General features: G+C 48.5%; 1 protein-coding gene across 6 annotated transcripts; it reads left to right on the forward strand.

The window, feature by feature from the left end:
- EXOC3L4 (exocyst complex component 3 like 4) lies at window positions 1-25,004 on the forward strand. 6 transcript variants are annotated; one of them, XM_056347068.1, is made up of 13 exons: window positions 5-137; window positions 208-423; window positions 1,963-2,362; window positions 6,910-7,561; window positions 10,584-10,701; window positions 11,745-11,870; window positions 13,126-13,226; window positions 15,157-15,252; window positions 17,418-17,532; window positions 19,569-19,691; window positions 20,319-20,471; window positions 21,441-21,562; window positions 23,600-25,004. In XM_056347068.1, the coding sequence occupies exons 3-13, from the start codon at window positions 2,020-2,022 to the stop codon at window positions 23,760-23,762; spliced, it is 2,112 nt and encodes a 703-aa protein (XP_056203043.1). In that variant the 5' UTR covers window positions 5-137; window positions 208-423; window positions 1,963-2,019; the 3' UTR covers window positions 23,763-25,004. The 6 variants fall into 6 exon arrangements, with proteins under 6 accessions (XP_056203046.1, XP_056203042.1, XP_056203045.1 ...); XM_056347071.1 differs by having other exon boundaries at window positions 1-423; window positions 20,319-20,414; XM_056347067.1 differs by having other exon boundaries at window positions 4-423; window positions 1,966-2,362.
- The last annotated feature ends 1,197 nt before the right edge of the window (window positions 25,005-26,201 follow it).

Here is a 26,201-nt window from a genome sequence, read left to right on the forward strand (position 1 = left end):
CTCTGTCTGTAGAGTAAATAATTAACCTTGGACACCTTGAGTGCATTCAGCATTTCTCCCCCGCCTCTCCCTTCCTTTTAACTGGTGGACATAGTGAAAGTGAAACACTGCAGGAGTCTCTGCTGGGAAGCAAACAGGTGAAGGTGCTGGAAGTCTCGGGCAGGTGGGGACAAGCCTTTTTTTCTGCTTCTAACAGCCATTTTCCAGAGGGCAAGGGAGGATGGAGGATGACGCCATTCCCAGAGGAAGCCCCTCGGACAGTGCTCCAGTCAGCTGAGGCGGGAGAGTTCCCCCGGACCCCTGCCCTGCAGAGCTGCCCACCTGCCACTGCATCTCCCTGGGATTTCCTGCGGCACGGAGCTGCTCTAGTTTCTGTGGATCACACCTGTGTTATCCCAGCTCTCCGCAGAAAGGATTGGTTTGGTCAGTACTGGGGTGCATATCCCTTTTCTTTCCCTGCCCATGGGCTCGGGTCTTGGGGCCATCCTTCCTTGGCTCCCTCCACTTCACAGCTCGCCCCTTCGAGGGTTGCCGCTGTGCTCTGGCCACAGAGCCCCCACGCAAGGTTTGAGCTAGGGACTCAGCCCCCTCCCTACTGAAATCCCTGGAAAATGGAGTGCCCTCCTCTCCCTCCCACCCTCTTTAAGGGCTGTGGTGGGGTGAGCTCCTGTGCAAGGCAGTGAATGATTAAATATTCCCCTGTGAGGCTGTGACGCAGGGTCTGAGCCCCACTGCGCGAGCAGCTCAGCAAACCCACGGGAAGATGCTGTCCCTGCAGTTTATAGCCTGTGAAACAGCCATTCCCAAGGGAGCAAAACTCCGGCCAAACTCCAATTGGGGAAGGATAGGTCTATTTCCTGAGTCCCAAGATATCTGTTCGCTGCAATAGTGTTTCAATCTCTGGCTCCTGTGAGCTGGAGAGACCCGAGACAGGCAGTTCCTGGGTGACCTCAAGCAATAGTTGATTTAAATTGATCACTGAGCTGCCTTGAGCCTGCTGGGGGGGAAAGTGGCGTTTCCCATCCTCAGAGCTCTGCAATGTACAAAGTCCCTGTGCGCAGGCTGTGTTAGCTGGTGACCTGTGGGAGCCCTTTGCAAGGGAGGGAAGGCAAAACCTCTCTCTTCCCCCTTCCCAAGCACTTGGGCTGGTCATCAGGGTGGGCATGGGGGAGCCAGTCTGTCTGCAGCAGGGCAGGAGTTGGGCAAGTGCAGGGGGTGTGACTACAGCCCAGCAGCACTGACAGGAGCCCTTCTGTTGAAATCTGAAATCCCCTGCAGCATCCCTGCAGCTCACACAGGGGCTTGCTTGGCCCTTGAGATGCTCAGTCCCAGCGTGCCAGGATGCAGTGCTCTGAGGCAGGATGAGCGATGTGAACCCTTACTGCATCGCAGAGCCTCCTGCACTGTAACCATGACGATCCGGAGCGCAGAGATTGCTGTGGGTTTGAAGGGGCTAGAGCAGAGCTCAGCCACCCACCAGGGACCACTCACCCTGGGCCACCTTCCAGCAGCAGCAGGGCAGGGCTTGAGCAGAGCAGAAGCAGCACCACAACCCAGCCCTGCTGTATCCACATCAGAATGTGGCAACACCTCAGGAAGGGTTATCCTTATGTGGCTGGAAATCCACCTAGAATGGAAAGTACCTTGTTACCAACCAAAGTGGTACATTTACACAGATTACAGCACCTCTGATGTTTAGTGATTCCTCTGTGCTGGAGAAATAGCTGCCACTTGCCTGATGTATGGAGTGAAGTAGAGCTTTCCAGAGCTAGAAACCGGGCAGCACCTGGTGTCTGTGGGTAGAGAGATTTTCAGTCCCTACAGGCTACAACAACTTCCTCGGTCCTTGTATCAGGCGCAGGAAAGGGATGGGCTGGATTTTCAGTCTGGGGCTGACTTCAGAGGCACAGTACTACCCCGTTATGAACGTTTTACCTAATTCTGCTGGTTTGTGCATTTCAGCAGTTACCATCAACCTGTTTGGAAAAGCCCTTGTTGAAAGACAAGGTGAATAGAAATATGGACTTAGACTCAAGGAGCATGACCTCAGAACCAGCCTCTCCGATGAACGGTGCAGGGGAGGAAAAGACAGAGGCTGCTTCTGAGCTGAGCAGCCCAGCTTTTCACAGCAGGGACAGTGGGTTCTTTGAAAGAGGTATTAAAACTATGTTAAGCATCCGGAAATCAAAACAAAGTCTGAACAAAGAGAAAGGAAAGGAAGGTACTGGCACTTGGAAAGGAAAACGACTTTCTTTGCGATTGTCTAAGAGCTACGATGAGAAAAAAAACACAGTCTGTAATGGTGTGGAGGATATTGGTGAGAAGATAGAAGCAGAGTCCATCCAAGGAAAACCTCTTTCAGGTAAGAAGCAAAACCACCAGTGTAATTTGCTTTGCAGCATGTATGTGACCTTCAGGTAACTTACACTTTGCAATTCTTGGACCCAACAGAGGTGCTAAAAACTAGGCATCCTGTTAGGGGGCAGAGATAACTGTCACCCCTTGCAGAGACTGATTGGGGTGTTACCTGGCCAGCCTGGGCAGGTCACCTGTCACTGAACAGGCTGCTCTGCGGCCTCCACTGTGTGTGTTTAACTGTATCAGCAACTCACCAACCTGTCAGCTCACATACCAGCAGCAGACGTCACGCTCATCATACGTATCAATTGCCAAATCAAGGTTTGGGAACTGCTGATCTGACAATATCTAGAAGTGCCATGTGGGCTATTCCTACACCATTGCCTGTGTTGTGCTTCTGGACAATTTCTGCTCTTCAGCTCTCAGTTGTATGGTCCCCACAGTACTCTGTAGGTGCTGCAAGGCCTTGATGGGGGGGCAAAAAAAGGTGGTTTGGATGTGAGCTGGTTTGGCACCTCCACCTTGGTTCCTAATCTTGGACTGTACTGCAAAGAGACTTCCACAGATACATTTCACTCTCACACTGACTTCCCATCTATTCTTCTCACCGCAGTGGTGATGCAAGTATTTGTTCAGTTTGTTTTCTTGAGACATGTTTCTCTTGTGTGTTTTGTCAGCATTATATAGATAGGACTTAGGCAAATTGTAATAACTACCTTCAGCATAACTCTCACCTTTCCCCAAGTGTGGGCAGACTGCAATGACTTAGATCTTGGTTTGAGCACCATTCTTTTCTGCTTTCTCAGGGCAGAGGTACTACAATGCATCCACCAGGAGATCAACTGAGATGGGTCAACGTGGCTTGAGCTTTTTTCAGTCTTTCTCAAAGAAATTCTTGATTTATTGCATAGGGTGTCATGGGGATCGCATAGAAGGGCTGGCATTGTCTCACCACTATAATGCACTCTGCTGTGCCATGAAGTTATTTACTGCTTTGCACTTGTGTGTTGTGAGGCTGGTAAACTGGATCTGAGCCCATCCCATAAACTTTGCTAGTCTGTTCTCAAAAGGTTATAGATGAGGAGCAACAGGAAATGTTACCATAAACCCTTTTCACCTCCTGCAATAAACAAGCTAAGGAATTGCATGAATAAGGCTCATCCTGTGCCCAATAACTCATGATTGGCCTAGACCAGAGCAGCTCTGTCAGAAACACATCCCATCCTGAGATAAATATGGTAAGCGATGGAGACTCTACCATGTGCACCATTAAGCTGCATAATGGTTAATTGCCTTTCAATTGTCTTCCTTCAACTACCAGCTGGCTGATCTTGTATTGCTAAATTAAAGATCCATTTAGCACCCAATATCACCTCCCTGAATAATTATCCTAGATGGTGATTAAATGGTGTTTTCTTACTTTGATAAACAGAACAGAATGTATTCCTTTAGTCTCTCACTGCAAGCATTTGTGCAAACACGGGTTTTATATTAATTTATCTAGAAAAGGCTAAGTTAACTGGCACAATCTCCCTCCCCTCTGAGTGCAGAAGCAAATGTAGCTCCATATAGGCACTCGGAGCTCTATGCATTTTATGCTGCATCAATAGCTGGATTATTTAGCATATTTCATACAGGTACTGTCATGCTGCACAGATGATTTGGTGCATATGGTATAAAATACCATCAAATATAAAATCTGTGTGCAGACAAGCCCAAGGGCATCAATCATGGGTTATGATCCAATCCTCCATACCTGCTTTGAGTGCTCTCTAATTTTTTGGTATTGTTTTATATATGTATGTCCCAGCAGCAGTGGCCACATATACCTAAATAATACCCTTTCCCTTCTCCCCTTTAATATTTGCCTTATGCCCAGTATCACAGTGGGATCTCCTGTTTAGAGCATCTGTTAGGTTGCTAGAGATGGTAAGAGCTTCCCAGGGCCTCTTAAAAGCTAACAGTGCTCTTGGATCTCCTCCTACACATGGCAAATACTTCTTGTATTACTGGCAAATAGGCAGTGGCTCTTCCACCAGCAAGGCTTTGAAAAAGAAATGGGAACTCAGTAGACCTCAGCCACGTTGGAGGTAACAGTATTTGGTGACTTTCACCCAGCCTCAGCCAACACCAGCCAGTACTGGTAGTGGTAGTCAAAAGCAAAGGAGGTGGGGAAAACCCATGTGAGACCTGAGCACCAGGAGAAAGCACCCACGGATCTGGATACCCCTCCAATGCACACAGCTCCTCAAACTGTCCAGGGACAGCAGTACTCACTGCTTGGAGAACAAATGTCACTGGTGAGAGGCGGTGCCTGGCACCTGACTGTAGCTTTATATACGGGTGGTGAACAGCCAGGTCACCCAAACCTGAACCACCCCACACAGTTGAACTTCATACACCTGGCATACTTTGATGTTTCTCCATTTCTTATTGCTGGGACCCCAAGAGCACCATCCCAGAGCACTATCTCCTTGCTCCCCAGCCAAAGTGTTATTGCAGTAACTGCAGAGCTGAGAAGCTGTGGCTTCTGGTCCTCCAGAAGTCCCACTTTTTGGTTGAGAGGAGGCTGGGGACCACAAGCATTTACAGAATATCTCCCAAATGCCTGGAATAGGTAAGAGGCATCTTTTAGAGGCCGTTTGCTCTTGCAGGCACAGGCTGCAAAGGGTGGCCAGCCATGGATGGGCCAGTCTCTGGCTTGCTACCTTGGTCCCTATGTCTCAAGGAGTTCTCATAATGCAAATCACCAGCAACAGCATCTGCAGTTTGCATTAGCATTATTTTGCTTAGTCCTCAGAAATGCAGAAGCCAGTTTAGCTGTGACATTAGTTGGCATGTGTCTTAGGAAAAATTGATAATGCACAAAATCAAGACAGAAGGGAAGCCCAGGGTTTGCCCAAGGTTACATTTGAACAGAGAGTGTTCCCAAAAATGTATCAGGAACATCCTCAAGCCAGTATCCCACCGCCCCAGGGCCTTGGTATCTCTGGAGGACATGCTGGTGGGTAGGCTGGGGGCAGACATGACCACAGGATTATGATGGCTTGTATATGTTGGGATTTTCCAAAGTAGTTTCTACAAAAAGTTTTTTATATTATTTGATACCTTGAATTAAATATCTATAGAATTTCTAAATTGATTCATTAGGCTAATGAGTCTTTAAGCAAATGGTAGTGTGCTTCCAAACTGTCTTCAGGACAGTTTATGGGGGTGTGCTGTGCTTGTTTTACAAGCACTTGTGTGAGCTGAGCAGAAATGAAAGTATAACAGTTGAGGGTAGACTTGTCTGCTCTAGGCTGTTGTAAAAGCTGAAAATGAAAAGATGTCACGGCTCTGCCTGCCTGCCTGGGTAGGCAGCACTGGAGATAGCTAAAGTTACCAAAGTATTTTAGAAATAAAAAGTCTACTATTTAACACAGGGTTGTAGAACCTTCCTCTCAGGAATAAGTTGCCTGGTCTTGGTGATATTTTATACTTCTTTCCTTTTCTCCTGCCCAGTAAGCAAACGATATTTTGGCAAAATCTTTTTCTTGCTCTGAAAATTATTGGAAAGATCCATGACCCTTTATTTTAGCTTGACTAATATTTCACTAGAACAGAACTAGGCTTTTGTTAGCCCACGGTACCTAAATGCATATAGAAAAGTTATGGGCAGAAGAGAGAGGCTAGCTCACAAATTTTGTTCAGCCAAATTTTAATTTTATTAATCTGTTTATTTTAATTAAAATTCCTTTTGCAGACAGGAATCGAATACTTAATGCACGTTTTAGGGACATGGTTTAGTGGTGGATTGGGCCAGTGTTAGGTTTACAGTCAGTCTTGATGATCTTCAGTCTTGATGATCTTAAAGATCTTTTCCAACCTAAATGATTCTATGATTCTGTGATTCTATGATCTAGTCAGATGTTTGACCTGAGAGCTCAAAAGACCTGGAGGGGTCTGTCCTGCTGTGCTGCCTCCAGCCAGACCCCTGGATGCTCTCCCTGCCTTGTTGGGCAACATGCTGAAATGCCCTCTGGCCAGAGATGCCAGTGAGCTGCACCACCATGGCCAGTTCGGCAGCAGAGCTATGCTGGGAACGCTGGTATGCTGGGAAGCAAGGGCATCCGTGCTAAGGGAAATCCTGCCAGTAGGGTACATCCCAAACTGTCCCCACTGCCAGTCCCACTTCAGCTCCATACTGAGAGGGGCAGAGCCAGTGGCGGTTTTATGCAGCCTGAGACCCCAGTGTCCCTCTGTGCAGCCTCGTTAGCCATTGCTTGAGGTTTTCCTGCTGGGCTATGATCAGGTTTTTTGATATTTCTTACCTCTGAAACCAGAAGTTTAGAGATGTGGCTCACTTTGCAGTGCTTGCATTTCCACTGCTTTCCTCTCCTGTGTCGAACAGGAGCTGGAGGGATCAGAGGGGTCAGTCTCAGAGGCACTGCTGGGACATGACTACTCAGAGCGGTCCTGCAAGCCTCCCTGTGGGGCATCTTGTCCTGTTACCAACCTGCCAATCACCTAATGCCTGCTTTGTCCCAACCTCTTCCCCGCTTCTTTCTGCAGTAATGGAAATCAATGAACTTATTCAGAAAGGGCAACTTTTGGAAGCATTTGCAAACATCAAGTACTTGGAAGATGAGACCATCACTGAACGGGATGCTGAGAAGTACAAAGATAACCCCCAGGAGCTTGTACGGAAATCCAAGGATGTGGATTTGCTTTATAACTCCATCACGAACATGATCCAGTCCATTGTGGTGGGAACACTGGAGCATCCCACTGTAGAGAATGCCACGTTGACCTCGCTGGTGACTTTAATTGCCCGTGAAGAAGCAGCTCATCCTAATACAGGCAACGCTGCTGGTCCTGGGTCAGACTTGCTCGGCACACCCCGAAAGTGGAGGGAGGAGTGGAAGGAAGCTATCAACGAGAGCGCTAGAAAAAGAGTCCTGAGAGTACCCATGGCGTCAAAGGAAGAGGAGAGTTCTTGGCTTGATCTCCACTTAGGCTTCCTCCAGAAATGCCTGAGTGAAGACTTACTGAAAATCAAGTTATCAGTAAAAAAGTGTTATCCAGAGGAGTACCAGGTGTGTGACGTGTATGTGGAGGCTTTTCACAAGGCCATTGCCTCACACTTGCAAGATCTCTCCCGGAGACCGCTGGAATTCAACGAGCTCTATACCTTGCTCGACTGGGTGGCCAACGTCTACCGCAGGTAAGCTGCTGCCCTTGCCACACGGCCTCAGCCTCCTCCGCAGAGCGGCAGGGCCATGGGGTGCTTCAAAAGCACTGAGTCATCTTCAGTTTTCTAAGTGAGTGAGAGAGACACAGTCACTTCTACAGTAGAGCACAGTAGCTGATTTATTAATCGGTGGGGACAAAGGTTTGTGGATAAAGCACTTGCTGCTTTTCACAGATCAAAATTACCCAGTTTTGCCCTCCCTCTCCCACTTGCGGTTCTCACTTGCCAGGAAGCTCTCCTTGCAGCTCTGATAAACCTTCTCCCTTTCTGCAAATATTTCGCAAGGTCCAGCAGCTGATCAGTGACTTTTCCAGGCATGGGGAGGGACCTGGAGGGAAGCTCTGCCCTCTCCCTGTTCAATTAAAAATGTGATGCATGTCGTAACAGGTCACTTTCATCCCCATGCTCAGGGGTCAGTCATCTCAAGGACATGCCAAGACATGACCACGTGGAATTAGCCACATTAACACAAAGGATCTGCTGTGGACAAGTCTGCTAGTTGAATGAGAGGTCCGTGGGTTTTAGGACGTCTTAAAGCTCCCTGCAATTCAGGGGTGACTAAAATATTCTAGGAGCTGTTCAGTCATATCAATACCATCCTCAGGGCATCCTGAATGTGTAGGAGTAAAGACAGGAATTGTTTGCAACAGCAGTAAAACCTGTGCTGCTGGACATTGCCTCCTTTTACATCTGAAGGAGAAATCCAAGACAGGCACCTGTGGAAGGTCCAGGCATTGAGCATCAGTGTCCCCAGCTGTTCGCTGGCCTAGACCACAACCTGTCACCCCAGCCCCAAATGGCTCCCACACTAAAAGCCAACAGAAATACACAGTGAGGTGGGAAGGAGAAGAGAGGCAACATCTACAGGAGATGGGTCTAGTAATAAGCACATAAAACCAGCCATATCAAAGCGAAATTGTGCCTGTCCTAGTAGCTGGTCTCTAGGAATGGCCTGAACCAGATGTCCAAGGATGGGAGGAATGCAAACCAACCAGCACCCTTCAAATAAAAAAAAGGAGGAGTGAAGGCAGGAGTATCGACACTGGGCAAATGGTGGGTAGAAATGGGCAGGGAGGGGGCAGTGGTGGAGCAAACCGTGCAGCAGCAGTGCTTCCCCAGAGCATTCCTAGCCTGGGGTGGCTTTTGGGTCAGGATCATTTGCACCACAGATGGTCTTTGTTTTGCACAGCCCTCAACAGATTTCTTCTGTGACCTTGTCCAGTTGCTCCTAAAACCCCATTTGTAGTGTGATGACCATGTGTGTGTAAACCCCTCAGCATCATGGCAGTGGCTGTCCAGTGTTATGGCAAGAGTGGTATGGGAATGACACTCCCACCCATTGCCCTTCTTCCTCAGGTGTCCCTGCCAGCCTCATCTGGAGGGCAATCCCTGCCTGTCCCCAGCCCCTGGGCACTGTGTACTGCATTTGCAGTACATTGTATACAATACAGAATTGCAGGAGAGGGGGGAAGAAATGAGCTTCAGCAGCCAGGTTCTGCACCAAAGAAAAGCCCCCATCATATTTCTCTAACTTGTTGTCAAAGAGCTTATTGAGCTTGCAGCTGTTATTGGGCACTGCTTGCAATCACCTTGCTGGGTTGAGCTGTTGCCATTTGATTTTCCCATTCTGAAAGAGCTTCGGCCTCTCTTGGGACCCATCCCAAAACAGAAGAAATTTTCTGACCCAAACTCATTATGCTACAATTCAAACAAATGGAAAAAAAGAAAGACAGGGGAACAAGCTCCCTGAGTATACATTTGAGCCAGTCCTTTCAGCCATGGTGGAGAGTTTGTAATTAAATGTGGTGTCTTTTTTAATGAGCAGCAGACTCCCGCAGCAGCTGGGCTGTGCAATGCTCCACATGCGCAGATGTACCTCTCCAGGAAATCTGAACCATGGCTGCAGGAACATTGACTCCGGGACACTATCGGCAGGCTGAGCTTTTCTTCTGCTGAGCAGTCACTCGGCACCAGCCTGGCCCTGTACAGCACTATCCTCACTTGGATTCAAACCTAACCATAGGCTTAGCACTGGTTTGGCAGTGGGAACCCTTTTCAGTTGTTGGGCAAATGAGCACACTGTGTGTAGGACGTTGCAACTGTATTCCCTGCTAACCAAGTGACTGCTTGCAACTTATATCCCACATTCATCAAGGGCATGAATGTTTTCTTTGTCTTCCTCCTCTCCATCTTCATCACCCTGAAAGACACAATACCTCTGCGGTCCGTGGCAGATTGCAAGGGTAGCATATTCAATTGTACAGGCCAGTAACAAGTTCCTCACCCCAGAGGCAGAAACACAAGCACTCCATTCCTTTCCCTGCTTCCCTATCAGCTGGCCTGGTTACACAGCAATCCAGAGGAAAGTGAGTGGTAAAGTCATGTGTCAGCTGAGCACACTTTAGAGTTGGTATCTGTGGCTGCACGTCCACCCACCACTTCCATCTGCAGAGGAACCGTGATGCTGCCGTGGCCCAGGCACGGGAGTGCCTTCCAGGGGCTGCCCTGCACAGAGCAGGACCTGCTCTGCCTGCCACCTCCCCTTGCTAGGGTTAATGCACAAAGGAAAATAACGTGCTGACATAAGCCGTGATGTGACACCAGAGAGGAGCCAAGGAGATCAGCTAGCTCCAAAGCAGCACGCTGCTACAGGAATTACCCTGAAAGGCATTGCACAAGCTTGTAGTCAAATGAATCAGATTCAGGTTGTTTATTTTAAAAAGTAAATTCTCATAGCACTTTTCATGTCCAAACAACTCAGAAGTCTCATGATTTCTAAGGTGGGCTGGAACCTTAGATCATTTTGATTTTGAATAATTAGGATTTTGAATAGTGAGGAAAGATTTTCTTGTTAAAGCTTGAAAACAAGCATTGCAATTTAAGCTTTAAGTGTATTTCTCACGGCTTAATAATTATGTAGCTCATGCCACATGAATATTCCATCAGTTTACTCACCCTCTGAGGCAATATAATTTGTTCGTTTAAATTTTTCCAGTGAACTCTTTCTGGGTCACCCTGATCTCAAACCAGAAGTTAAGACAGAAAACCTGTCCCTGCTGTTAGCACCAGCTGATTGGGATAAACTGAAAACTGACTACATCGCTTCTGCAAAGGTGAGCATTTTGACCTTGTCCCCATGTGCCCCCCAGGGAAGACCTGGGAGCCCCAGCCTCCCGCGCAGACGTCTTGGATGGCTGCATCATGGTTTCTAGCCCCACCAGGTGCCAAATCCTGCCAGCACCACACAGAATGGCCTTTCATCAAAAGTAAAAAAGTCCTGAACACCAATTCATGGGCTGAAACGGGCCATGGGCCTGCATCTAGATGATCACAGAGCCCAAGGGACTGTACCAGATCCATACAGTATGGCAGAACCTTACTAAAAGGTCATAGCTGGGCTCCATCAGACTGGATGCAGTGCAATGCTAGATGTAAATGCATTTTAGCTGCTGCTTTTAGAGCTGGCAATCTCCTCCAGCACTTCTGAGGTTTGCTATAGGCAGGCAACTTCGGGCATGTCCCTGCCAGAGAACATCCCCATGGTTCGGTTTCGCCTAAGAAGCCCCTTCTGCCGTTGTCTTTCTGCTGTCCTTGGCTGGGACCCTGTGTAAGACTACGTGCTTTCCTAGTTCTTTGCTGGGCTCAGACATTTTCTTGCAAACCGTTTCTGAAACAGGGCACTGCACAAGGTGAGCTCAAGGTACCCAGCTGAGTAATATTGGTATTGCTCCATCATGCTGGTGAGGGAGTGTTTTGTTTCACCAGCAGCAAGATTGATTTATCAGCCAGGACTGAACAGTGCTGCCACTTACTCATGGGGCCGTACCACCAGAAAGGACCGGTTTGATCTTTAATCCTGACCTTGTGCATTATACATGCTAGAGGACTTTGCAATCAAGCAGTCAAACAGCTGACACAATATTTCCCTGCCAGGAGAATGATTCTGCCTTGATTTGGGAGTACCTTTCCCCCCTCACAGCCCAGCTCCTAATTTTTCCCAAGATCCTGTGTAGACTGACGGGGTCTGGAGCAAGACCTTTGCCTCTGTGTACCTTTCTGTGCCCCACGTGTGAGCCTTGCACAGATGCCGATGGAGCAGAACACAGCGAGCTGCTTTACCTGAGCTGCATGTTTCCTTCCTACATTCAACGTTTAGGGGAAAATCAAAAGCTATTTTGGAAACATCCTGAGACTGGAGGTCACGGAGAAGTGGGAGAAGGAAGTTCATCCAGAAGTGAAGGAAAACCTCTACCACTCCTCGCTCTCCTTTGATATTCAAACGGTATTTAATTATCTGTGGTAACATGTGGGGGGCTCCGTGGCTCCAGGGAAACTGGATCGTTACCTTCTGGGGTGGAGGTGCCGCCTCCTGTGTTAATTTATGTTAGTCATGCACTGGCAGAATACATTAAAACAGAAAATGCCATTTATTACAACTTTTTGCTCTCCTGCTTGCCTTCTAGCTGCAAATTAAACCCGCTGTCAATTGTGTCAGCAACATAATAGGCAACTGAATTTAAAGTCCTTAAATCTCTTTCATTAGAAAGAAGAAAGAGAAAGGGGAAAAAAAGGTGGAAAGAAAAGGTTTGTCAGAAAAACCTCTTGGCTGAAAGAGCGACTTTGTCCCGGGGCTGTGGCAGCTGCTGAAAGGCCATAGGCAGTGACAGCCACTCCAATTTAAACAGTACAAAACCCAAAAGCTCCTACTAGCTTCAGGGACTACAGGGTAATAAATCCAGGAGGGGTTTTGATTCATTCTCCTCATTCAAAGGGTTGAGTCATTTCAATTAAATGATACCCAAAAAAAGAGAGGGAGAGAGAAAGAAAGAAAATCAAAGAGTTTTGCCTGCTGCCGTGACTCTTTTTCCATAGAGGAATGTTACACGTTGTGTGATCACTGGGGAGGCAGGTCTGAATTGGATTAGCAGATGGGTAGGATGCCTCGGGAAGCGCCAGAGTGGGACCACAGCCTGCCTCACTCCAGAGAGGCAGCCAGAGTTGTGGGAATGGGAATTTGGGAGGATCCCCCATGCAAGCAAGATTTAGGAGTGATGCCCAACCCTCCATGCAGCCCTGGTATCACTCCTGAACAGGGGGCTTGTGTGGGTCCCCAGGGATGGTGCTTACAGCCACCCTCAGCATGGGGATTTGGGGACAGCTCAACTCCCCTTGGGCACTGGGTTGGGGATTGATCCCTCCTGCAAATCCCCCCAGAAGAGAAGGATGGCACCAGGGCAGCTGGGGGGGGTGCGGATCCAGTCAACACCGCATCTAACTCACGCTCAGACAGCAGAGGGGCACGGGGCCATTAGGGATGAATGATTATGCCACGAATCAGTTTGTGCCTTTTGGCCCATTCTGCATAATTATTTTTAAAATTGCCAGAGAATAATGAAAACCATCTGGCAACAAGTCAGCTGTGTCCCCCTTTGCTAAGGGAATTGCTGCTATTAACCAAAGCTGCGTAAGATTCTTGCGAAGGATGTTTCACTCATGCTTGTCCCATTCACTGCAGTTCTTTTCATGCCCTTTTCTAGATCATCGGGGAGCACATGAAGATATCTGGAGTAATCAGCCGAAGCCTGGAAATGAAAATGCTTGAGCTGTGCCTGGCAGAGCTGCAGGAATTCATACCAAGGTCATTGCCTCTCTGGGCAGCACATTCCTTCCAAATGAGTCCCACATTGGTAAAAAAGCAGGGAAAAGGTCCATATGCTGGGCCAGACACTGGCACCGAGCAGGCACGGGCCTGCTCCTGGGAGAATTAGAGATCATGAGCCAAACAATGAGCAAGCTGCAAAACAGCTTGAAGGGAATCATAAACAGACCCATCTGGGACTCTTGCAAGTCCCAAAATCTGAGGTTAGAGCTGCAGGAAGGAGCTGCTGGCTGGAAAAGGACGGGACCACTGTGGCATCAGATACTGGTTGCTTGCAGCTGCAGCCATGTGCAAACAGCACTTATGGACCCCTAGACGCTGAGCCTGCTTGCCCAAAACATCATCTAGGTGTCCTGGGTTGAGTCCTGCCGAGAGGGTTTTCTGCTACATCCCATGGCTATGGGCATAGAAATGGATGATGGGACCCTCTCTATTACACCCAGGCAAAACATAAAGCTGGGCAGCCTCCGGAGTTTTTTTTTAAATTTACTTAGTGTCCAAAGGACACAGGAGCCTGCACCTTTGCTGAAATAATGTTTTTCTGCTTGGTAGTCCCCAGGTTATGGCCTCAGATCTTAACCCCTGCGACGTGCTTTGGGGATGCTCCAGGGAAGGTTTTTGGGTCACGGAGGGTCCCAGCACAGCGACATGCTGTCCCACCCCTCCAGCAGGGCTGTGTTCCTGGGGGTCTGCAGCCACTTGCCAGAGCAGTGATCTGCAGAGCAGAAAGGCTGTTTGCATGAATCAACTCCAAGCGAGACTAAAAATAATTTCTTGTTAACCTTTGAAGTTTTCCACCTCCAGCGGGCACTGAGTGGGGAGTTTGCTAATAGACTTTTGCAGGAGCGAGGGTGGGGAGCCCCAGCACTGCTTTCTCAGATTGTGAACCTGGGGCATGGCAGGTGTCCGAAGTGCACGAAAGGCAATGCTTTCACTTCTAAACCCTCATCCCTAATAGGCCAGTGATCTGCACTTGTCTCCCAAACCCTGAGAGAGCAGGATGGGTCAAACCAGCTATTTGACTTTGAAGTCTTCCTGGGTTTTTGAGGAGAAACGCAGTATGCATATTCCATTCTTTCAGGGTTTTTTTCTTTTTTCCCCCTTTTTCTTTTTTTCCTCTTTTTTTTTTCTTTGTTCTCTTCTTTTCTTTTCTTTTTTTTATTTCTTTTTAAACAAAATTGGTGTAAAATGCAAGCTGGGGTGGCAAGGGCTCCCAAATGTAAAGGTCACTGAAACTTAAGCTTTTTCTTACACAAACCAGAGGTGCAAGCAACTGAGGCCAACCCAGGCAGGTTCCTTCACCCTCAGAATGGGACCACCAGGCAAAGCCTGCCTGAGCACGCAGCCTCCTACCAGCGGTGTGGACCTGGCTGTAAAACAGCTGTCAAAACCATAAAAGCTGTGCTATAAATGAAACAGCTACCTAACACACCATGCTGAAGTTACAGGGTGGGGGAAATGTAGGTGTGCTGTCCCATTCCTGTTCCCTTTCAGCTGTAAAATCAGCCCTGAGGTAAATCTTTTCCTTGTGTGCTTAAGAAGGCACACATCATATTGCCCCAAAAGCTGGAAAAATGAAGGACCAGACTGATGAGCCTGAGTACCAGGGCTGCAATCAATCAATCCCTCAACATGATAACAAGCCAGAGATTTGGTCTGTCAAGATCCCTGGCATCTCCCCAAAAATGCTGCATAGCTGCTCAGGCAAGTGCACCCTAAACCCATAATTACCTGCCATCTATTCCCCTCCAATGCACATGCATGTTACAGCAGCTGAAAAAAACATGTCCTCATACAAAGGGGACAGGTTGGGCCAGCCACCAGCATCTCCTGGCATCACTGTGTGCACAGAAGATGAGCATCCTCCATCCCCCCACTGTCAGCATTACCTGTGTGCCTTCTCCTGCAGGTTCGGGGAGGAGTTCATGGCATGGAGCACTGCCCAGGACAGCCCCATCTTTGCACCGTGTTTCGCTGCCTACATCAACAGCTTCCACGACCTGGCGTAAGTCTGCTCCTCCTGAGCCAAGCTGCCGTGTTGCTGGGGTCCGGGAGGGTGGCAGTGTCTGGAAAGGGAAGACCAAGGTCTCCTTGCAGTGCCCTGCTGGGTGCTCAGCCTCCGGCCCTTCCTCACCTCACAGGGGGATGTTCCCCAAGAGATGCAGACAGAAGTCACAAGGGTTAAGAGAGAAGCAGGGATGGATCCAGTGCTGGGGTAAAAGCTTTAAACTAATTTTCAGCTCATCTTTTTTTTTTTTTTTTTTTGGTGCTGGAGGTTAGCAGTATAGACCCAGAAACACAGTCTGAAGGCTGCTTTTGGCATTTTGGCACTGGGCTGGAGGAAGCTCTGTGAAAGCACTCAACCTGCAAATAAACCCCTGCTATCGCTGCTGGCAGCAGGAACTTCCAGGGCTTTGCACACAGTATGAATTAGGTATTTAAAGCCTCTGTATATATAAATGCATGGAAAAGGCCTCTGATGAACAGGTATGCCCGCCATCTCTGGCGGTCAGAGTGCTTCCAGGAGAGGGGCACTCTCCCCTTAAATAGGACGGTGCCACTCAGTGTGTGTCCCAGGGTCTGTTCCATCAGCCGGGTGCTGTGGCACATGATGACCTTGCACTTCCCAGCGCGCAGCTGCCCACACAGCCACCGCTGGTGCTGGGGGAACCGGAGCTGTTAGTGTAGCACCTGCCCCAGGGTCATGGCCTGCAGCTGTGAAAGGACACAGCCCACCGAGGCCCAGGGGCTCTTCAGCATCTGGGGTTGTCCCTGCCATGCAGATGTGGTGCTCCAGAGGCCAACCCAGCCAACTGACCCGGCGTTAATACCTGCGGTCTGCCCACCAAAAAGCTTGGGCTGTCTCCAGCCCATGCTGCCACATCGCTGCCTGGCACTGGTGGCGGGGACATACTGCGTGCAAAATACTATTGAGGGGATGCAGAGAATGTCGTGTTGCAGTGTCTCACAGGAGCTGCCGGCTCCAGCTGCAGCGAGCACTTCTGGTGGGAAGTCTCTAGATGGCACGGTCTCTCCAGCAATGCTAACTGCGCCGAGGAGCTGCCTTCCTCTGCCTCCGCCTGTGGAATGTCAGAATATCAGAATATCACTCTCCCCTTCCCTGCTGCGGACTGGAGAGGTGCTGAGGGCATAGCCAGCCCCAGGCAGCCAGCTGGCAGGCGTTTGGGTGGTGGATCAGCTCCAGTGGGTTTGTTTCCTGAGCTGAGTTAAACATTTGTCAGCCGGGGGTGGCCAGTTGCTGGGCAGAGGTAGGTGACATGATTTTGTGGATGCTGGACCCAGATTTCAGGGGTTCAGCAGGAGTTATGGACCTGAGCCCCCAGCCTGGGGTGAGGGGGATGCTCTTAGGTGTTTTGTACTCCTGCCTGGGCAGCCTCAGACATATAAACTGGCTACCAAGCAGTGGCAGGAGCCTGCCACGCACTGTGGCCACAGCAGTGGTTGGGGCACTCCGTGCAGCTCAGGGACCACTAACACTTTGGTGGTGCTGCCTCGGGTCTCCCCAGAGTATGTTACAGTGGGGCATGGATGGAAAGAGAAGCAAGCCAGGAGCTGGCAAAGCCCCCAGGGCCCACGCACAGCGCTGGGGATTTCATTAACCTCTCAGAACTGTGTTCTCTTCCTCATTAGTGTGAACCCTTGCAGAAGTGCACGCTGTCCCTAGGAAATTCCACAGGTTTCCAACTCTATTGTTCACTGTCCCAGCTGCTGCTGATAGACGATATGAGGAGTGGGTCAGCTGGGCTCTGGAGGATGCCTGCTTGGCACCTTTCTTGTCTCTGGCTTTATTATTTACCTCTCTCTTGCCCCATGAGCCCCTCAGTGCTCTCTCAGGTACCTGGAGAATATTTAGAAGTGTTGCTCAAGTGAAAAAGTTACCAGCCTACGCAACTGCTCCGCATGGTTGAACAGTCCCACCTGATGAGGAAATAGGTGTTTTTTAAGCACGGTTACTCACTTGTGATTAATTTTCAGTGTGTGTGATTGTGCAAAAAAAAAAAAAATTATTGACCCATTAAGTGTTTCCAAGAGGAAGTACTAGATACACAAATTTATTTTAAAGTTATGCCCAAGATGCCAATCTGAATAAAATGCTTAGGGCAATATAATACATTTTAATATTAACCCATTGGTGGTCTCTCTCTCTAGGTCAGGGTTAGAAACGATGTTTAAAGTCAACACTGAGGAACTGCAGAAGATTTTGGAAGCTCTGACAAGGAACTTCACTAATATTTTTTTTAATAAATTAAGAACAAAAGTACAGGTAAGAGGACCTTGGCCACATTATTTCCTAAATATAAGGGGTATGTGCTGGACCACTGCAGCAGCTGAGGGCCATTGCCCTTCCCTGGTCTCGCCGACCAGACCTCATTTTGCAGCGCATGACATGATGGTCCCTCCAAAACGCATCGTGTCTAGCATTCATAAAAATCCTCCTTAATCCAAAGTGACACTTCAGGTATCCTGGGAGTTTTCCACTATGAGGTATGTTACATTTCTCAAGCTCTTCAGTACAACAGCAACCAAAAGAAAATGCTTCCAGCACCACAGGCAAAATAGCGGGGGGAAACCTCGCCCATAGTGAAGCACTGGGGAAGTCAGCTGGACATCACCAATGGGACATTTTTCCTTCTATCAAAACATTTGGATTTTTCAGGACTTTGATTTGCTCTTACTTATTCATAGATCTGCTATCACAGTCTGTTATCAACCTCTTCAGACAGGACAGAATTCATTCTGGTAGAGGTGATTTTTCCAGGCTGTTTCCATGGTGAAGGAAGACTGATTCTTGCAGTGTGAGGATGCTAAAGCTCTGGTATCAGCTGATAAAGCTCTGATATGAGCTTAACTTGTGTTAAGAGGCCTAAAAGCCAACATGCTGCAAGTCAGCTTGTGCTTTCCAGGTGCTGTAGACAGGACGTTCTGTTCTTAGCCAGCTGGGGGTCCACTAGCTCTAGCTGATACAACACAAGAGACAGGGAATTAAGCCTTTGGTCTGACTCCTTTTCATCCATCCTAATTCACTTTCTAAATCACCAAGCATAACTTTCAGAAACCAAGACAGTCGTGCAACTGCTCCAGTCTAAGCCAAGCCTGCCTGGACAAGGGGACTTTCCAGTGGCTGCAGAGCCTGTCTCAGAGCCTAAGGGGCAGGCAAGGAAGGAGTCAAGCCAAGGCATTGAGCAAGAGAGCTGAAATGCCGTGAGAAATTAAAGCGGCCAAGGCAAAGCATTTCTAAACAGCCCTCCAGCAGGCTGGGAGCACAGCAGGAGGGAGCAAGTCAAGGAAATAATTGGGAAGGAGCTTGACAGGACTCTAAAGACAGAGCTGAGAGCTAGGAGGAGAAAAGTACAAAGGGGATGTGCCAGAGAGGGGATATTTTGACTTTGGCCTTAGGGGAGTCCCTTCCAGGTGCCACCAGAAGCCTTTAGCAGATACTGCTGTGTTTCTATGTGGAAGCATGTTAGCTTTAGGGACCCGGCAAGGGAAATAGCCCTCTGGGGACACTTGAGCAGAGCATCTTATACCCAGGGTAGTTGGGAAATGGTACCATCGCTCCCACATCATCACTGACCATAAGACATGAAAGTGGGGATGCACCCAGCTGCTATTCCCCCACTACCACATCAGAGCAATGAGCAGAAGAAAAATCCCAGCGAGACTAAGACTTTGTGCAGACACACGGGTCTGCAGAGGGTACAGACAGTCCCCTGGAAGTGCTTGAGCAAGAGGAGCTTGATTTCCTTGTGGAGAAGGCTGGAGGGGTGATGGATTATTGGGCTAATTTCCAACAGATTCGCTGTCATGTCATGTTCATAGCTGGTGCAAACCCACGTAACACTAGCATATGTGGTTCCACCCCACAGCCTGTTCTAGCTATGCCTGGATTTTCTCTGATTAACATTCCCATACAGTAGAGATACAAATTTATTTACCTAAAGAAATACAGCTGGTGGATTAGAAGGCGGCACAGAGCAAGGAAAAGAGGTGTCCCAAGTAAACCTTTAATGCCAAAGCATCTACTGCTTGGGGAGTGGTGCTTCTCCTGCCTGCACTGGGGTGCCTGCCCAGAGAGGGAGATGTGGCTCTGAATTCCCTGGGGTGCTGAGAGAAACCCAGCCTGGTCCATGCTCCTGGTGTCTAATTCCTGACACATCTTCACACAGACTGGGTGTGCTGTTGGTACTCTGTGCTTTTTGTTTCAAGGCCCCTGAGCAGGCATATAGCTGGGTGCCTTCAGCTAGTGCATCAGCTAGTCTGAGTATTACCAGGACCATTAGTGAGTTGGTCTTTTTTCAGCCACTCCTTAAGAAAATCCTGACCAAGGACTGGATTTTCGCGACAGAAAGGCCGGACTCGCTGGCATCGGCAGTCTCGCAGTTCTCCAAGCATCTGCAGCACATGAGGGAGCCCACGGGGCAGGTAGGTGGCTGGTCCCACCCCAGGTGTAGTGATGCTGAGGGGATCCCACTGCCATTTGTAGGCTGTGGTCAGACTTGCAGACTCCTCTCCAGCAGTGGGGACTATTTATAACCGTGGGGACTGCTGATGTGAGGGAGTTCAGCTATTACCGTGCTTCCGCATGAGAATAAGCAGCATCTTTCCTCTCTGTAGTTTAAAGATGGGAACTGATTTCTTTTAAGAAAAACAAAAATCTGAAAGTTATAATTCTACGAGTCACAGGCTTATGTGCTCCTTTCATATCTATGCAGTTGTGAAATACATGGGTAGATGATAACAGCTCTATATTTAAAACCTGCAAGCACCATCAAAACCTACTTTTAAAACAATCTTAAATAAACCCCTTTGCTACTGAGGAGCCAACACCAAATCATGGGCTATTTCAGGGTGCAGAGTACTTCCATGGCATTCCCCTGGGCAGTGCCTTTGCTGTGTGCCAGAGCAAGCAGCTGCAAGCTGCTGGCTCCCTTTGACAGGACTGGCATGGGCAGCGTGTGCTGCATTCGTGTATCTCCTCTATGCCCTCAGCAGTAGGGCTTGCATGGAAACCACAGGAAAATCATGAGGTTGTTGGGTTTTTTTAACCAGGAGCTTCTCCGTGATGTTCATAAGTATGTGGTGAAGGAATACATCATGCAGGTCATCAAACCCAGACGGAAAATGAACAGGGAGACACGGCAGCAAGTGAGTGAAAAGATGAACCAGGAAGCCAGAATCCTTAATAATATGCTCATTGATCAGGTATGTGAGTTCTCTTCTGGCATCCCCTGGTTGCCCCATCCCTGGAGGTGCAATGTCCCCACTTGGCTTTCCGGAGACCAAGGTAGCAGGCTCTTGAGGAGGGCAAGCCTCAAGAAATGTAAAAGTGCTTAAGGGAGCAAGTGAGGTGGTTACTGCAGGTTCATGGTGTGGACTTTCAGCCCAGCAGCTACTCTGTAGTAGTGGCTTGCGCATGCTCAGCTGGCTGCTCTCCGATTGCAGCGCCTGGTGTCCTAACACACTCCCAGGTGCATGGGCACTGTGTGTAGGGTGGTTCATGTGCTGTAGGATCACACTCATCCTGTGGCAGCTTCTTCCTGAGCCTGTTCCCCTGGGCCATGGGATGCACCTTGTCTCCAAAAGATCCCTGCCTTGGGTACAGCTCATGGAGGAGTCCACTGAGGTCCATCCAGGCACACAGTCTGCATACAGGAGGGTGATGGGGAGAAAATTGTGGCTGTTTGTGTGTTTTGTGACAAGGCAACTTCAGCTTGGGATTTTCAGGGAAGCCAAAGTTGAATTCATTGTATTTTGCAGAAAGTCAGGTATCTGGGGCACTAAATCTCACTGAGGCAGATCCTTCTCACAGATAAGGCACACAAAACTTTTAGGCAGCAGGAGGTGAAGTCTCTGGCATCTACTGCTGTTCTGGACCACAGCCACAACACCTTGCTCAGGGTCTGGCTCTCCAGATGTTTCTCCAATGCTTGTGAGCATTGGGTATGGCAGAATCAGGCCCCAGCATTGCTCCCAGGGGTGCCTTGCCATTGCCCCCCAGTGCTGCCCCGCTGGCAGCATGCTGCCTGCCCAAGGCCATGCTGCACTGGACTGCAGCAGGACTGTCTTACACCAGGAAAAGCAACACGCTGCCATGCTCTGCATGCAGGTAAAAGGGCATTGTGCAGGTGCTGTGCTCTCCCCTGACATCCCCGTACGCCTCTTTGTTTGCAGGGCTCTGACTCGGACTGGCTCCTTCCTGCCATACATCACATTGCCGATATCATCGGGGAAAAGAAAAAAGACAAGATCAAGGAGTACGTCAAGGAGCTGTGTCAGCATTATCCAGATATCAGGTACAAGAAATGGCAGACACCAGAACTGCTGGGATCCATCCCAGAGTGCCAGCTCACCCCATACCTTGGCCACGCTCTTCAGCTTCTCTTCTCTGCTAGTAGCCACACATCAGAGGTCAAGGTGCCAGCAACAGGAGGAAGGTCACCTTATTCTTCTTTCTGTACAGCTGTATCCTCTCTCTTTTTTCCCGTTTGCTGGATCTTATAATGCACGCAAGTTACCACAAAAGCCTTTTCATTTTGGAGTAGAATAGAACAGAACAGAACAATTTCAGTTAAAAAAGGCATACAATGATCATCTACTCCAACTGCCTGACCAATTCAGGGCTGACTAAAAGGGCATGTTAAGGGCATTGCCCAAATGCCTCAAACACTGCCAGGCTCGGTGTTCGACCATCCTCTCGATAAAGAAATGCCTCCATGTCAAGTCTGCAGTTCCCCTGATACAACCCTGAGTCATTTTCATGCAGCCTACCACTGGATACCATTTTATTGTTCCAAATGAACCTCATTTCACTCTAAAGCTCCAGGCTGTTTTTCAGTATGTCACCAGTATTCGCCCAGTTTGCTGATTTGCAGGCTTCAGCTCTGGGGCAAATAGTTTGTCTCCTGTTCCCAGGCTCAGACCTCAAAGTGCAGCAGACATTAACACAGTTCAGCTGCAGCTTCTGAAAGGGCCTCAACACAACCACTAAATTTTGGAACAAGTTTCAAATTCTTTCTTTTGTACTTTCCATTTGCTGTTCCAAAGCAGCATCTGCAAAAATTAAGGCTACTGGAAAAGCAAACAAAATGACTAAGCAGCTGCGTATCAGAAGTTACCTCATCTTCTACAGCTTCTACCAACCATTGAGAAGGAATATCAGTAGTACAGTTTGCAAAAAATTCCATTTCATCAGAGTTGTTTCAGAAAAAGACCAAAGTTTTTTGCACTGGGTTACACGGTTCCTGCTGGATAACATTTATACAATCAAAATAGACCATAAATTTAACAAATTGCTCAGAACACTGAAGTGGACCTTCCAATATTCAGAAAAAAAGGATTACATTAGATATATTTTCCTCTCCCCAAAACTGAGGCTCAAAATTTTTCAGAAGTATATTTAACTTGATTGGGTCAGATATGCTTCGGGCTTAGCTGTGTGGGGAAAATCAAGACAGGGACTTGGAAAAGAATAATTGTTCCTGGATGATTTCCTAGGTGAACACACCTATCCTACAAAAAAATAGCCTTAATCCCAGTGACCAGATTAAGCTGACGGAAGAGGCAGTGCCTGTTCTGGGAAGGATGGGGGAGGTAAATGAAGGCTAGTCAGCCTTAGCTATTTGAAAACAATTTTCCAGGGGGAAAAGCCATTTACAAGTCTGTGATTTTGGTACTTTTTCATCATTAGCCTTAGACCTCAGCCAAGTTTTAAGGCTCATCCTCTTGGTTGATCTATTTCCTGGCTTTCTATTATTGAGTAATATTATTTTTAACAATTAAGTCTGGGAAACAAGGAAGAACCTGCTGGACTTGCATTGCTTCCTGTTCAGGTCTCTGAACAGGAGAAAAAATAACAGATTTTTCCCCTGAGCTCTCAGAGACGTTGCTGAATTTGTATATACTGAGATTACTGGAACGAGGCATGTTTCCAAGTTGACTTTCCTCGCTCTAATCTAATTAGTGCCTGCCAGCTTCCTAAATATTAGCACTTCCATTACTCAACTCAAAATAATCATTAAATAAAAGGTCTGCAGCCTCTCAGGAAAACTTGCAAAAGACATCACGTGTGTGGAGATGGAAGAGAAAATTCCCCAAAGCACCAGCAGCAGGAGGGTGTCCCAGCAGCGCAGGGTGGTAGGAGCTGGGGCTGCTGCCTCTGTACCTCCCAAGGCTGCAGACCCCTGTCCTAGGGGCTCCTCCAGCGTGGTGAGGGGACATTCCCCAGTGTTTTGCTATGGCCTTGCTCTGTCTCTGGTATGGTTGTTGGTTGCTTACTTCTGGGCTGGTTTTGCACAGCCAGGATTGAGCAAGGTCTTGTTTGGTTTCTGCAGAAAGGAGCATGTCCTGGCAGTCCTCGCGCTCCGGGGGCTGGGGCACACCAGGAGAGCAGCAATTCTTCGGCAAGGCTACCATGCACTGGAGAGCCCAGATGGTGGGGAGTGCAGCACGCTCTTTGCTGAAATTGATGCCCCGCTGATCATCAGCTGCTTCTAAAAGAAGACCAAACCGCAGTCAGCATCCTTCCTCCTCCTACGTTGCCTCTATGGCATGATCCAAAATCTACTACTCTGCCTCACTCCCCTGCAAATGCAAATTTTTGACTGCTGGGGAAAAGGAGCATTTTTTTGAACTTGCTACCCCAAGTTTGGAAACCAAAGGCAACAGACACAGCAAGACACTGACCTTCTGCAAGAGCTCCTGGGCAGCAGCTCCAGCCCAGGCACGGTGTCCACCCTGTGTTCAGTGCAGATTTTATTGTTAAGAGGCTGTTGCTTGGTCCAAGATTGAGTCTCTTCTCAGAGAAGAGGAGAAAACCAAAAGAAGTTCACTCAGAGCTATATTAAGCCTGGGACTGAGCATTGCATAATTATACAGCAGCAGCAGCACCTCCTTCATAATTAGTGTCCCTGAGCAACCGAGGGGCAGAGCTTGGGCAGGGATGTGGTCACGCCCAAGTCTTATTTCCTCCCTCATGAACCAGTTGGCCAAGCTGGCATGCTACAAGGTCGATGATGTTGTGACTTGATGCCACAAACCACTACCTGCCTGAGGAGAAAAACCTTGGAGGGTAACCAAACCCCTCAACTGGGACATGCAATGCAGAGACCACTGTACGCTCCTGGATGGACCCCATGGCCCTTCTGGTGTTTCAGCAGGTCTTCCTCACTCGTGAGCTGCCTTGCAGAACTCCTGTTGGACCGAAGACCAGTTCATGCCATCACAGCCTCTCTGTGCAGGCAGACATACCTGGATGGGACAAGCCATGTGGAGGGAGGCTCTGAGTCCTCCTTGCACTGCGGAAAAGGGTCACCGTGCCCCTAATCCTTGTATGTTCAAATGTATTTTAGCAAATCTGGTATAATCTGACTGCAGAATTACATGAAAGCTAATGTGAGGTGGACAGGCATAGTGCTACAGATCAGATCCTCATCTGGTGTAAGCCAGCATCACCCCATTGATGGGCATGGGACATCACCAGTTTAACGCTGTGAGGGATACAAAGCATTACATCCAGCATCTGCAGGGAGGACTAAAAGAGACATCCAGCAGCCTACAGCTGGACAAATCTGATTTTATTTAATCCAATTTATCCTTTAGGTTGCCTTCCACGGGAATTAATCCATGAGTCTGTATAGAGACATGTTTACCATCTATCAATTAATGTGATGAATGTGGACATGAACATAGCCTTGAACACTAATTTTTCTGCTGTAGACCTTAAAGCATCAGTAGTGAGCCTCTTTTGTTTCTTTTGCTCAGGTTTGCACCGGTATAAATTTCAGCTCGGGTGAGCAGCAGGCACTGACATCAGGCCAAGGGAGCTGTTCTGATGAATAAGAAATACAGAATGCACCTTTCATTCACAGTCATCATATGAATTTTTTTTTAAGATTTTCTACCTCCAGAGTCAAGATGAGATGTTTTTATAAAGATGGCTTTGAAATATCAGGTATAAATTGAGAGGCTGAGGCAGGAAATCCTGGGAGTACAGCTCATGACAATTCCTGCAGATCCTCAGCTTGCTGACTCTGTATTTGCTATGGAGAAGGAGAAGTAGAGTATCATCTGCATCTCCCATTAGGTGTGCAGAGCTTAGGAACACTTTGGAGCTCCCCTTCCCTGTCCTGGGGACACGGTGCAAGCAGGGAGCCCTGGATTTCACCCGCCATGGGTGTGTGAGCTACAACCCCCATCCCAGCAGAAGGGCATCAGCGCTGAGAGATTTACATTTATGTCAAAAGCATTAAGTGGGTAGGTAAAAAGGGGGATAGCAACTTTTGCATCCTCAATCTGAGACATGTAATACTGGATTTTGAGGAGTGCAGGATCTGAGGCACTAACGCCTCAGCAGGAGTTCTTGTGCGTCAGAAATTTCCCTCTGCCCTGTATACAGCTCTGATCTAAGCACCTCATGCAAGGCATCTGTGGCAGAGAGATTTTCCCAAGTGCATTAAATGTATACTGGGGTTTCAATCTTACTATTTTATTGGCAGTGTCTCTACAAAACAGCTACCTTTACCCAGGCTCCAGCCGCCTGGCCCTGGAATTAGATGAGGCGCTCAACTTCCATTTTCTAATAAAAGCAAGTTGCTGCCCTGAAGTCATGGAGGAAAGCTAGGCACGACATGTCTTTTGTTACAGCCTCCCCTGGGACACTCAGATCCTGCCGCCTGGCATCCTGTGAGCCAGCAGCAGGAGCACAGCCTGCTTCCTCCAGCAGCTGCTGCTTGCTCTTGAGCAAACCAGTTTAAAGTTAAACCCATTAGGGCAAGGCTATGGCTTGATCCTGGTCCTACCCCGATGGCCTTGCAAGTGGAGAGGTTGCTCCAGGGCAGGTGAGGAGTAGGGGTCTCCCTAGGCAAGAGGATGCTCGGTCTGGGCTGCAGAGCAGATCCTGGAGACACCTGAGCAAGGAGAGAGGAAAGGCTGTGC

Source organism: Falco biarmicus, chromosome 7 (genome assembly GCF_023638135.1).
Source record: "Falco biarmicus isolate bFalBia1 chromosome 7, bFalBia1.pri, whole genome shotgun sequence".
Lineage (NCBI taxonomy): Eukaryota > Metazoa > Chordata > Aves > Falconiformes > Falconidae > Falco > Falco biarmicus.

Bases quoted from the DNA above. Each gene is read 5' to 3' on its own strand.
- EXOC3L4 (XM_056347067.1), top strand. From the start codon at position 2,020: ATGGACTTAGACTCAAGGAGCATGACCTCAGAACCAGCCTCTCCGATG. The intron at 17,533-19,568 runs GTAAGAGGACCT...GTCTTTTTTCAG, and splicing joins AATTAAGAACAAAAGTACAG to CCACTCCTTAAGAAAATCCT. The intron at 20,472-21,440 runs GTATGTGAGTTC...CTTTGTTTGCAG, and splicing joins ATAATATGCTCATTGATCAG to GGCTCTGACTCGGACTGGCT.